Source organism: Pan troglodytes, chromosome 2 (assembly GCF_028858775.2).
Source record: "Pan troglodytes isolate AG18354 chromosome 2, NHGRI_mPanTro3-v2.0_pri, whole genome shotgun sequence".
In the NCBI taxonomy this organism is placed as follows: Eukaryota; Metazoa; Chordata; class Mammalia; order Primates; family Hominidae; genus Pan; species Pan troglodytes.
Window position 1 is genome coordinate 56797231 of NC_086015.1, and position 14158 is coordinate 56811388.

A 14158-nucleotide genomic window follows, 5' to 3' on the forward strand; every position below is an offset into this window, starting at 1 on the left:
CAGCAGTTTGGGAGGCCAAAGCAAGTGAACCACTTGAGGCCAGGAGCTTGAGACCAGCCTGGGCAACATGGTGAAATCCCATCTCTACTAAAAATACAAAAATTAGCCAGGTGTGGTGGTGCATGTCTGTAGTCCCAGTTACCTGGGAGGCTGATGCAGGAGGATTGCTTGAGCCTAGGAGGCGGAGGTTGTAGTGAGCCGAGAGCCCGCCACTGCACTCCAGCCTGGGCAACAGGAGTGAAACCCTGTCTCAAAAAAAAAAAAAAAAAAAAAAAAAAAAAAAATATATATATATATATATATATATATATATATATATACACACACACACACACACACACACACACAATGGAATATTTCTAATCTATAAAAAGGAATGAAGTTCTGATACATGCTAAAACACGAATGAACCCTGAAAACATGCTAAGTAAAATAAGCCAGGCCAAGTGTGGTGGCTCACACCTATCATCCCAGCACTTTGGGAGGCAGAGGCAGGAGGATCACTTGAGCTCAGGAGTTTGAGACCAGCCTAGGCAACATGGCGAAACCCCATTTCTATAAAAAATACCAAAAAATTAGCTGGGCATGGTGGCAAGTGCCTGTAGTCCCAGCTACTTGGAAGCCTGAGTGGGAGGATTGCTTGAGCCGGGAGGTCAAGGCTGCAGTGAGCCGTGATCACACCACTGCGCTCCAGCCTGGTTGACACAGTGAGATCCTGTCTCAGAAAAGAAAAGAAGTAAGCCAGGACAGGGCAGGGAGCAAGCAGGGGCAGGACTGGCACTGTGGCCAGAGATGCTGCTGGGCCACAAAGGTGATAGGCAGCTGGGAACTCTACATTGAAGGCACAGAGGTGAGGCACAATGCCTGGAAGGCTGGTAAACTGAATGCTGAGGACGGAAGAGTCTGATGACATACTACTGAATTTCTTTGTTTGGAGTACACATTATGTACTCTTTCTGGAGCGTGTCTACAAGCTCTACATGGAAACGATCTGAAGCTGAAAACATTGGCAGGGGATGCAAAAATCAGTCTTTGATGAACTATGCCAAAGAAACAGCTGCCTTCTATTCCCAAAAATGCTTTGCCCATAACTAAGCCTACATCTCCTGCCCCAGCAGCACAGTCAACAAATGGCATGCATGCTTCCTACAGACTCGTCCACCTGAAATACTCTCTTCTTGCTGAATTTACCTTGGTTGTGGAGCAGACGTTATTAGGTGTCTATGTGCAGCCATCTTATCCCTCTGTATTAAAGTGGTTTGGACTAATATTCATAGGGCACAGACTTTATCAAAATGGCATATTTAGGCCAGGCGCGGTGGCTCACACCTATAATCCCAGCACTTTGAGAGTCCGAGGCGGTGGAGCACTCAGGAGTTCGAGACCAGCCTGGCTAACATGGTGAAACCCCGTCTCTAACCAAAAATATAACAATTTGCTGGTGTGGTGCCACATGCCTGTAATCCCAGCTACTTAGGAGGCTGAGGCAGGAGATCACTTGAACCCAGGAGGCAGAGGTTGCGGTGAGCCAAGATCGCACCACTGCACTCTAGCCTGGGAAACAGAGCGAGACTCCGTCTCAAAAAAAAAAGATGGTGCATTTAAGTTTGCAGTTTACATCCATCCCTAATTACTATCCAGATGGTGACTATCCATGCTTGATATTTGGTATTCCCATCTTTCACCTACTAGGTGATGCCACCTCAGATGAACTGGATGTGAAGAGCATTTGGAAAATGGAGGTGGAATCATAACCAAATTTGGCAAGTACTAACAATATGCAGGGAGAGTTTTCTACAAGATTGATACAAAAAGCCCCCTAAACCCAGAGGCTGCAATACTGTATGAGAAAGATGTTCAGCTTTTTAAGAGTAAAGTGGTTGACAGTGTTAAGGTATGTATTACTCGTCTGTCTGACCAATCTAAAATAGAAGACTCATGCAATTAGCTTTTCTCCATGGAATCCTTCTGTACATGATGAAGCCAGAGAAAAGATGCTGACTCAGAAAAGCCTGAAGAACAGCACAATAAGTGTACGTGTCGCCGGCCTGTCATAGGTAAAGCCTGGCTCAGTACAATCTTTCAGTAAAGAAGAGAAAACAGTAGCAACTTAAGAGATGGTGAATCTGGTACACCATGCACTTTCCTGCTGGACTCTGGACTAGTTCAAGCTGACCAATGGCAATGGACAGCTTGAAAAACAAAACTGTGGGCCGGGCACCGTGGCTCATGCCTGTAATCCTAGAACTTTGGGAGGCCAAGATGGGCGGATCACGAGGTCAGGAGATCCAGAACATCCTGGCTAACATGGTGAAACCCCGTCTCTACTAAAAATGCAAAAAAATTAGCTGGGCGCCGTGGCGGGCGCCTGTAGTCCCAGCTACTCGGGAGGCTGAGGCAGGAGAATGGCGTGAACCCGGGAGCAGAGCTTGCAGTGAGCCAAGGTCGCACCACTGGACTCCAGCCTGGGCGACAGAGCAAGACTCCGTCTCAAAAAAAAAAAAAAAGAAAAAAGAAAAACAAAACTTCTTAACAATGAAAAAAAAAAGAAAGAAAGAAGCCAGAAACAGAAAGACAAACATTATATGATTCCACTTACATAAAATATCTAGAACAGGCAAATCCATAAAGACAAAAAGTAGATGAGAGCTTACCACGGCCTGACGATACGGGGAATAGAAAATTATTGCTCAATGGGTACCAAGTTTCTGTTTGAAATGATGAAAAGGTTTTGGAAGATAGTGGTGATGGCTGCATGATACTGTGAATCTAATTAAGGACAATGAATCATATGCTTCATATGTACTATTAGACCACATTAACAGAATGAAGGAAAAAAAACACATGATCATCAACACCCTTATGTGATGATTTTCAGGGCTGTGAAAAAAAAACAACACCTTTTCATGATTAAAAAAAATTTCAACAAACTAGGAATAGAAAAAAAAATTCATAACATAATAAAAGTCATATATGAAACACCCACAGTAAACATCACATTTAATGGTGAAAGACTGAAAGCTTTTCCTCTAAGATCAGGAACAAGGCAAGAATGCCTGTTTTCACCTCTTCTAGTCAATATAGTACTAGAAGTTCTAGCCAGAGCAATTAGGCAAGGAAAAAAAAAAATAAAAGGCATCAAAATTAGAAAAGAAGAAGTAAAATTATCTCCTTTTGCAGATGATATGATCTTGTGTCTAGGAAACCCTAAAGATTCCACATACAGAAACTGTTGGAACTAATAAACGAACTGAGCAAGGTAGCAAGAGGCAAAGTCAACATACAAAAATCAGTTGCATTTCTATACACTAACAATAAACAATCTGAGAAGCAAATTACAAGAACAATTCAATTTACAATAGTATCAAAAATAATAAAATAATTAGGAATTAACCAAAAGGCGAAAGAAGGACTTACATAGTGATATCTACAAAATGGTGCCGAAAGAAATTTAAAGAAGACATAAATAAATGGAAACACATCCCATGTTCATGGATTGAAAGACTTAACATTGTTCTTTCTTTTTTTCTCTTTTTACATTTGGGCATCTCCTTGAGAAGAGCTTAATATTGTCAATATATTAATATTACCCAGAGCAATCTACAGATTCAATCTAATCCCTATCAAAATCCCAATGACATTCTTTGGAAAAATAGAAAAATCCATCCTAAAATTCAGTGGAATCTCAAGGGATCCCAAATAGCCAAAACAATCTTGAAAAAGAAGAATAGAGATGGAGGACTCATGCCTCATGATTTTAAAACATACCACAAAACCACATTATCAAAACAGTGTAGTATTAGTATAAAAACAGACATTAGACATAGAAACCAATGGAACAGAATGGGGAACCCAGAAATAAACTTTCACATATGTGGTCGAATGATTTTTGACAAAGATGCCAAGATCATTTAATGAGGAAAGGACAGTTTTTTCAACAAATAGTGCTGAAAAAGCTAAATATCCATATACAGAATAATGAAGTCAGATCTTTACCTAACACCATATATAAAAATTAACTCAAAATGAACAAAAAACCTAAATGTAAGACCTAAAACTATAAAACTCTCAGAAGAAGACATAAGGCAAAGGCTTCACAACATTGGATTTGCCAACGATTTTCTGGATAGGACACCAAAGGCACAGGCAACACAAGAAAAAGACACACTGGATTTCACAAAAATTAAAAATTTTGTGCATCAAAAGATACTATCAACAGAGTAAAAAGGTAACCCACAAAATGAGAGAAAATATTTGCAAATCATATACGTGATAAGGAATTGACATCCTGAATATATGGAGAACTCCTAAAATTCAACAGCAAAAAATGAACGACCCAACTCAAAAATGGGCAAAGGATTTGAATAGACACTCCTCCCAAAAAGATATGCAAACGGCCAATAAGCACACAAAAAATGCTCAATATAACTAATCACTAAGGAAATGCAAATCAAAACTACAATGAGATACCACCTCATGCCCATTAGGATGGCTATTACTAAAAAATCCCAGAAAATAACAAGTACTGGTGAGAATGTAGAGAAATTGGAACCTTTGTGTACTGCTGATAGGAATGTAAAATGATACAGAAGTTGTGGAAAACAGTACCACAGGTCCTCAAAAAGTTAGAATTACCATGTAGTCAGCAGTTCCACTTCTGGTTATATACCCAACAAAATCGAAATCAGGGTCTTAGCTGGGAGCAGAGGCTCATGCCTGTAATTCTAGCACTTTGGGAGGCCAAGGCGGGTGGATTACCTGAGGTCAGGAGTTTGAGACCAGCCTGGCCAACATGGTGAAATCCCATCTCTACTAAAAATACAAAAATTAGCTGGGCATGATGGTACATGCCTGTAATCCCAGCTACTTGGGAGGCTGAGGCAGGAGAATCGCTTGAACCTGGGAGGTGGAGGTTACAGTGAGCCACGATTCTGCCACTGCGCTCCAACCTGGGTAAGTTAGACTCCGTCTCAAAAAAAAAAAAGAAAAAAGAAATCAGGGTCTCAAAGAGATAAGTGTACATTCATGTTCATAGCAGCATTATTCACACTAGCAAAAAAGGTGGAAACAAATGTACATCTGTAGATGAACCAGATAAACAAAATGTGGGATATACATACAACAGAATACTATTCAGCATTAAAAAGGAAGGCAATTCTGACATATGTCACAACATGGATGAACCTTGAGGATATTATGTGAAACGAAATAAGGCAGTCATGAAAGACAAATAATGCAAGATCCCCTTATCTGAGGTACTTACACTAGTCAAAACCATGGAGACAGAAAGTAGAATGGTGGGCCAGGCACAGTGGCTCACACCTGTAATCTCAGCATTTTGGGAGGCCAAGGTGGGTGGATTGCCTGAGGTCAGGAGTTCAAGACCAGTCTGGCCAATGTGGTGAAACCCTGTCTCTACTAAAAATACAAAAAAAATTAGCCGGATGTCATGGCGTGTACCTGTAATCCCAGCTATTCAGGGGGCTGAGGCAGGGGAATTGCTTGAACCAGGGAGGTGGAGGTTGCAGTGAGCCGAGATCATGCCACTGCACTCCAGCCTGGGTGACACAGCAAGACACCATCTCAAAAAAAAAAAAAAAAGAAAGAAAAAGTAGAATGGTAGAACAGTGGTTGCCAGGGACTGGGGTAGTAGGGAATGGGGAGATACTGTTTAATGGTAACAGAGTTCAGTTTTACAATATGAGAGTTATGAAGATGAGGGGTGATGGCTGCATAACATTATAGATGTATTTAACACCACTAAATTGTACACTTACAAATGGTTAAAATAGTAAATTTTACATTATGTGTATTTTATCATAATGAAAAAATTAAAACTAAAAATTCGATCGACAACCTAAATATAAGAGCTAAAACTATAAAACTGTTAGAAGAAACTATGGCATAAACCTTCAAGATGTTGGATTTGGCAAGGGATTCTTAGCTGTGACAACAAAATAAAAAAATAGATAAACTGGACTTCATCAAAATTAGAAGCTTTTTTTTTTGTGAAAAGGACATTATCAAGAAAGTGAAAAAACAAAAGAAATTTTTAAAAAAAATTTTTTTTAACTAAAAAAGGAAAGAAAAGACAACCTATACAATGGAGAAAATACTTGCAAGTTGTCTATCTGACAAGGGACTAGTATCTGGAACACAGATCGAGAACTCCTACAACTCAACAACAAAAAGACAAAAACACAATTTAAAACTGGGCAGGGGCTGGGTAATGTGGCTCATACCTGTAATATCAGCACTTTGGGAGGAAAACGCAGAAGAACTGTTCAAGACCAGCCTGAGCAACATAGTGAGACCCACCTCTACAAAAATAATCATAATAATTAGCCAGGTATGGTGGCGTGCACCTGTAGACACAGCTAATCGGAAGGCTGAGGTAGGAGGATCCCTTGAGTCAAGGAGTTCAGAGGCTGTAGTGAGCTATGATGATGCCACTATACTCCAGCCTAGGTAACAGAGCAAGATCCTCTCTTAAAAAAAGAAAAAAAAAAAAAAAAAAAGCCTGGGCACAGTGGCTCATGCCTGTAATCCCAGCACTTTGTTTGGGAAGCCAAGGTGGGAGGACCTCCTGAGCCCAGGAGTTTGAGACCAGCCTGGGCAACATAGTAAGACATTGTCTCTACAAATAAAAAAATTAGCCAGGCATGGTGGCATGCTGTGGTCCCAGCTACTCAGGAGGCTGAGGTGGGAGGATCACTTGATCCAGAGAGGTGGAGGCTAGATTGAGCCGTGAACACACCACTGCACTCCAGCCTAGGCAACAGAGCAAGACCCTGTATCAAAAAAAAAAAAAAAGCAAAAGCTTTCGCAGATATTTCTCCAAAGAAGACATACAAATGGCCAACAAGCATGTGAAAAGATGCTGTATGTCATTAATCATTAGGGAAATACAAATCAAAAATACAACAGGATACCACTTTACACCCACTAGGATGGCTAGAATCAAAAAATCAGAAAATAATTAGTGCTGGCAAAGATGTGGAGAAACTGGAACCCTTGTGCACTGCTGATGGGAATGTCAAATGGTGCAGCCACTGTAGAAAACAGTGCAACAGTTCCTCAAAAAGTCAAACCAAAAAAAAAGTCAAACCAAAAATTACCATTTGACTCAGCAATTCCACTGCTAGGTACGTACCCAAAAGAACGGAAAACAGGTACTCAACTACTTGCACACTTTTGTTCATAGCAATAGCCAAAAGGTGAAAAAAACCCAGATGTCTACTAATGGATGAATGGATAAACAGTGGTATATCCACATAATGGTAGCCAGACCTAAAAAGAAATGAAGTATTCATACATGCTACATGGATGAACCTTGAAAATATGCTATGTGGAAGACACCAGAAACAAAAGGTCATATATTTAATGATTCTATTTACATGAAATATCCAGGACAGGTAACTTCATAGAGACGGGAAACACACTGGTGGTTGCCAGAGGCTGGGTGAAGGACAAAATGGGAGTGACTGCTTAATGAGGAAGAGATTTCCTTTGGGGTGATGAAAATGTTTTGGAACTACATAGAAGTGACGGTTGTACTACACTGTGAATGTACTGGCCACATTTAATTGATCACTTTATTTATTTATTTATTTTATTTTTATTTTTATTTTTGAGACAGTGTCTCATTCTGTCACCCAGGCTGGAGTGCAGTAGTGCAATCTTGGCTCACTGCAACCTCCACCTCCCAGGTTCAAGCAATTCTCCTCCCTCAGCCTCCTGAGTAGCTAGGACTACAGGTACATGCCACCACAGCCAGCTAATTTTTGTATTTTTAGTAGAGATGAGGGTTCACCATGTTGGCCAGGCTGGTCTTGAACTCCTGACCTCAGGTGATCTGCCAGCCTCGGCCTCCCAGAGTGCTGGGATTGCAGGCATGAGCCACCGCGCTCAGCCTTAATTGTTTACTTTAAAATGGTTAATTTTGTTATATAAATTTCACCTAAAAAATTCTTAAAGTTATTACAGCACTGACTTTGTGAACAATTTGACAGCCCAATTTGGATAAAGCTAAATCAATCACCTTAACCAGTATTCTTTCTTTACAGTAAGGAATTAATTGTACAACAGAATCTCTAGTAAAGCATAATCATTTCACACAAAATAATTTGCTTAGATGGCCCATTTTTCTAAGTGCAGTTTCTAAAACACATACCCTTTAAAAAGAAACGTACCATTATATATGTCTGGGAGCCCTCAGAAGAGAGTGGTTGGGGGTGGATTACTTCATGATTTGATTCTGCCTCTCCAGAAACCACTGTAGCAAAAGGCTTGGATTTAGAGTCACCATTTTTAATGTTATTTTTGGAGGTTTTTCTTTATAAAGAAGAAAAGAAAGAGTTATTATCAATATACTGAAGATTAAGGGTTTTTAGGTATATGTGGGAGTGTGTGTATACAATGAATTCCCTTACAGAACTGCACCATTTATAGAGAACAGTTTTCTAAAAATCTAAGGGGCATCCTACAAAACACCTGACCAGTAGTCTTTGAAACAATCAAGGTCATAAAAAATAAACAAAGTGAGAAACGATCACAGACCCCTGATTAGATGTACTATATCCTGGATTGGATCCTGGAACAGAAAAGAGACATTAGAGAAAAAAACTGGTGAAAGCCAAAGAAAGTCTGGAATTTAGTCAATAGTAATATTTTTCTTTCTTTTTTTTAAAAATTGAGACAGAGTTTCACTCTGTCATCCAGGCTAGAGTGTAGTGGCGTGATCTCAGCTCACTGCAACCTCCGCTGCCCAGGTTCAAGTGATTCTTGTGCCTCAGCCTCCCGAGTAGCTGGGACTACAGGTGCATGCCACCACGCCCGGCTAATTTTTTTGTATTTTTTTTTTAGTAGAGACGGGGTTTTGCCATGTTGGCCAGGCTGGTCTTAAACTCCTGACCTCAGGTGATCTGCCAGCCTCGGCCTCCCAAAGTGCTGGGATTACAGGCGTGAGCCACCATGCATGGCCAAGTCAATAGTAATATTTCGATGTTGGTTTCTTAGTTTTGACAAATGCATTAGGGTATGTAATCTGGTAATCACAGAAGAAACTAGATGAGGGGTATACAGGAACTCTCCACTCTATCTTTCCAACTTTTCTGTTTATACAAAATTATTCCAAAATAAAAATTCTATGGGAGATTGCCTCACATACGAGAGTATGAGGTTAATTTTCATTTTCAAATTTTACATGTCTGTAATAATACCACAACTGCTTGGCTAACTTTGAGAGTAAAACTGATTGGTACACTTAGTCCTGCTTATAGAATAAATGCATACAGGAATAACATCCCCAACTATTTTAGTATGTCATTTCTAAAACTGGGCTAAACCTCTGGAGAATTCAAGAGGAGCATGGAGATCAGTACACCGGAAGGCCAAAGGTCTGCTTGGTGGGAAATTATATAGACAATGTACACAAAAAGATGGTTCTTCTTTATTCCCTGAGGCATCTCTAGCACTGCCTCCTCTCTTTCCAAATTTAACATGCCACAAGGCAAGAGGAGGAGCCAAACAGATTGTAATAGTTTTGTCCAGCCCTAAGTCTTAGATCCTGGAACACCTGTTTAGTAAAGGTAGGATCTGCAAGCCAAAGCAAGGAATTCTCTTGGGAAGTTAATATGAATGAAGAGGGAACTTTACGCAAGCTCTCAGAAATGTGAGCACTACTTTTTAAATATTACTATCTTACACAGTAAGATGTATAGGTTTCTCAGATAATCTCTAATTATTATATGATTTCTAAAACACATACCCTCTTTTTTTTATTATTATTTGGCTGCTCCTTGAGAACAGGACTAACTCATAGGCAGTGAGCCCACAGTAGTGCATATGTCCTTTAAAAAAAAATTTACACTATATGTCTTAGAACCCTCTGAGGAATGTGACAGTGGTTCTCCAAATTTCTGATTTTAGTAATTAAGCAAATTTCAACATGTATTTGAAGACTGGGAGAATATGCCACACCAAAATATGCTACTTTGGCATAAAGATTATTTTGGGCTAAGGTTCTTTAAAAAGTAAGTGCAAGCTTTGGGAGGCCGAGGTGGGCGGACCACGAGGTCGGGAGTTCAAGACCAGCCTGGCCAACATGGGGAAACCCTGTCTCTACTAAAACTACAAAAATTAGCCGGGCACGGTGGCGGGTGCCTGTAATCCCAGCTACTGGGGAGGCTGAGGCAGGAGAATTGCTTGAACCCGGGAGGCGGAGGTTGCAGTGAGCTGAGATCATGCCACTGCACTCCAGCCTGGGTGACACAGCAAGACTCCATCTCAAAAAAAAAAAAAACAAAAAAAGTAAGTGCAAGAAGGGCACTCTGATCTTCCCTTTTTCTTCCAGAAAGCAGAAGATAAAACTCCCATATGAAATATGTCCTCCCTGTACCAGAAGGAAAGTAACATTCTTATTATCAAGAATGGAAAGCTGAAACTGAGAGAATTCTATAAACAGACCTTATTAAAATAATTCTTATCTTCCTTTAGCCTCTCCACCTAGTTTACTTTTCCACAATTGCCTCTCTTTGTTCAATCAAGCAAAAAGCATTTAGGTTTTGACACTTCTTTGTATTTTTAGTAGAAGTTAGGTCTTCATTTCCTTATGAGGGCTCCTGTGTCACATAAAACTTATTCAGGTATTAAAGAAATCTACATGCTTTTCTCCTGTTAAATTATAAGTTTAATTCTCAAGCTCAGCCAAGAAACCCTAAGAGGGTAGAATTTTGCCTCCTCTACATATGTAATCATGCCATTTTATTTCTTGTTTTTAAGAAAACTCACCATTAATTCTTGCATATGAATATCACAGAAGCCACCCTCTTTCACCCCATCTATTTAGCCCAGCTATTTGCAAGGGAAGTATCTTACATCTTTGTGGCCTCCAAAAAGAAGGAGATTTGCCGCTTTATATAAGGCTGCCTCAGGATGCTCCTCACAGATGGCCTTTCTTCAGGCCTTTTGCTCAGCATTGTTCTTATCAGTTCTGCCAGCTCTGGGCTGTAATCTCTTGGCATTGGTGGCAGCTACAAATAAAAATAATACTGTAATTATGACTAATGGTCTTGTGAAACAAAGTAAAAGCTGGTAGAGGTTTCCCAATATTTATTTATAGTCATATGTCTACATAAGCAGAAAACAATCAGTATATTAGTCTACAGGAAGTGTACTCGTATCCCAGTTGTAAGATAACAAGTTGTAAAATTATAAAAGTATATCCTCCAACCCAGCAGTCCCATCTGATGACACTCTCATTCAGAAATAAGAGTATGAGTTTCCTAAAGACTTATGTATCGGGATGTTCAATGCAGTACTGTTCTTGCAGTAGTAAACAATTGGAAACATAAATGTCCCTTAGGGGATTTGTGGAATAAATTATCATACATTCTTCTTATAAAAACTAGGGCCAGTCGCAGTGGCTTACGCCTGTAATCCCAGCACTTTGGGAGGCCGAGGCGGGTGGATTGCCTGAGGTCAGGAGTTTGAGACCAGTCTGGCCAACATGGTGAAACCCCGTCTCTTAATACAAAAAAATTAGCTGGGCGTGGTGGCATGCACCTGTAATCCCAGCTACTCAGGAGGCTGAGGCAGGGGAATTGCTTGAACCAGAGAGGTGGAGGTTGCGGTGAGCCGAGATCACGCCACAGCACTCCAGCCTGGCAACAGAGCGAGACTCTGTCTCAAAAAAAAAAAAAAAAAAGAAAAGAAAAGAAACTAGGCAGCAGGTTAAAAAATACAAGACTTGGGCCGGGTGCAGTGGCTCACACCTGCAATCTCAGCACCTTGGGAGGCCGAGGCGGGTGGATCATGAGGTCAGGAAATGGAGACCATCCTGGCTAACACAGTGAAACCCCATCTCTACTAAAAATACAAAAAAGTAGACGGGCGTGGTGGCGGGCACCTGTAGTCCCAGCTACTTGGGAGGCCGAGGCAGAAGAATGGCGTGAACCCGAGAGGCAGAGGTTGCAGTGAGGTGAGATTGCACCACTGCACTCCAGCCTGGGCAACAGAGTGAGACTCTGTCTCAAAAGAAAAAAAACTTGCAGGTACCGACTTGGAAGGATGTGTTCCTCATATATTAAGTCAAAAAAACAAGTTATGTACCATGTGAACAGCCTGATTTCAGTTTAAGAATCTGTGGGTGTGCACGTGCGCATGCACACACACACACATGCACACACACACACACACACACACACACAGAGTTATGTCTGTATAAAGACAGGAAAAAACCAGAAAGGCCATGTACCAATTTGCTAGCAATGGTCATCTTCCAGGGAATGGGAATAGAAAGAGAAGAGAATTTCACTCCCTTCTTATTTGATTCTTAAGTAGTGGCATTATGGGAAAATTTTACTTTTGTGTGTGTTTTTCAATATGATTCAAATTGAAAAATTAAATAAGTTGTGGGATAGTATTAAAATCAATAGATGATTTATGGCCTTTAAAACTTAACGGTACATTGGCCAGGTGCGGTGGCTCACACCTGTAATCCCAGCATTTTGGGAGGCTGAGGCGGGCGGATCACCTGAGGTAAGGAGTTCGAGACCATCCTGGCCAACATGGTGAAACCCCGTCTGTACTAAAAATACAAAAATTAGCGGGGCCTGGCAGCATGTGCCTGTAATCCCAGCTAGTTGGTAAGCTAAGGCACAAGAATCACTTGAACCTAGGAGGTAGAGGTTGCTGTGAGCTGAGATCATGCCATTGCACTCCAGCCTGGGAGACCAGAGCAAAACTCCATCTCAAAAAAAAAAAAAAAAAAAAAACCTTAATGATACATGGATGCCTGACACTATAAAGGGCAACTAGCCTCATGGAACATACAAAGCGCCAGTCACTCTGGAGTCTATATCAGACACAATGCTTTCTGTGATTCTTAACTAGTTACTGATTGTTGTGATGATTATCAAAGGAACGACAAGTTCAAACAGAGTAAACTCATTTTAAATGTAGCTCATTGAATCATAGGCTGCTTAGAAGAAGAGACAAATAGCCTCTCAGGGCATTGGCACATTCTATGACTACAGGCATAGGTTTTCAAAAAGCCAATTCTTTTGAGCCATTAAGCTGGCTTACAGATTAATATTAAGAAATGATCCATCAATCCCTTTTCCTCTAGTCTGACCTTCCCCACAGAAGGGACCCACCACTGTTAACTATCAACCCAATCTCAATAATTACTCATTGACTCATCAAAATCATCAATGATTTTGCTAGTAGCTATTTATAAAGCTGCACTATAGAAACACTGGTCAATTAGTTCTAGATTATTCTTTACCTTTCCTTCAATAATCCGATAAACTAAAGAATTCATATCTTTTGCATTGAAAGCATGCTTCAAGGTGGCCATTTCATAGACACAGCATCCTAGAGCCCAAACATCAGACTAGAAAATAAAAACAGTAAATGGTTAAATGTCAGAATAGCTTATTTACATTTTTTTCCCTTTAAAAAAAGAAAACATTTTCCTTAAACCAATTCATAGATAATTCTCTGACTTAATTAACTTCTGAAATTACAAGCACTCTCCCAGAGACAAGGTAAGCCAGCATACAGAGCCCAATCCTACCTTATAGTTGTAGGGTTTGTTTGAGAACAATTCAGGGCTCATGTAGTAGGGTGTGCCAATGAGGGTGCTAGCCATGTCACAGTGGTTCTCTAACACTCGGGCAATTCCTAGGTCCCCTACTTTGATGATGTTTGTTCTTGTTAGGAAGACATTTTGAGTTTTCAGATCTCGATGAAGGATGTGTTTTTCATGTAAATACTGAGGAAAGAAACAAGATTTTATTACATATAAATAGACTTAATTGTGTATTTATTCCTGGCTTATTATATACCATCAGCAATGGCATGAGTTAGAGTCTTTGACCGTAAAGAGTAACCAACCATACAATTCCTTATTCAACAAGCAAATACCTACCAAACATTATTGCTTTATAATCTCTAAATAAAAGGTCTAATTTACAATTTTTGAAACGAGAAAATTAAGTTCCATGTGTTGACTTACCCAGTACCCATCAAAACTGTTCCCTGGTAGCTTGACAATTATACTATTTTGGCATTACATGAATCCAGTTTAAAAATATGTTTACAGGCCAGGCGCAGTGTTCAGCAGTTTGGGAGGCCGAGGTGAGCGGATCACTTG

At 40.3% G+C, this 14158-nt stretch overlaps 1 protein-coding gene and 1 pseudogene across 18 annotated transcripts in view; one reads left to right on the forward strand and one right to left on the reverse strand.

The window, feature by feature from the left end:
• The window catches only part of NEK4 (NIMA related kinase 4), a 63699-nt gene that overhangs the window by 42986 nt on the left and 6555 nt on the right, over positions 1 to 14158 (reverse strand). For all 18 annotated transcript variants that reach the window (XR_010155601.1, XR_010155603.1, XR_010155604.1 and 15 more), the window contains exons 3-6: positions 13580 to 13777; positions 13289 to 13396; positions 10879 to 11033; positions 8193 to 8334 (exon numbers count right to left, since the gene is read on the reverse strand). Coding sequence is in view for 12 of the 18 variants with exons in the window: in XM_516519.9 (XP_516519.8) it covers positions 8193 to 8334; positions 10879 to 11033; positions 13289 to 13396; positions 13580 to 13777 (603 nt within the window). In the remaining 6 variants the exon portion in view is untranslated. The remainder of the gene's footprint in view (positions 1 to 8192; positions 8335 to 10878; positions 11034 to 13288; positions 13397 to 13579; positions 13778 to 14158) is intronic.
• On the forward strand, positions 863 to 2170 carry LOC100609605 (AKT-interacting protein-like; annotated as a pseudogene).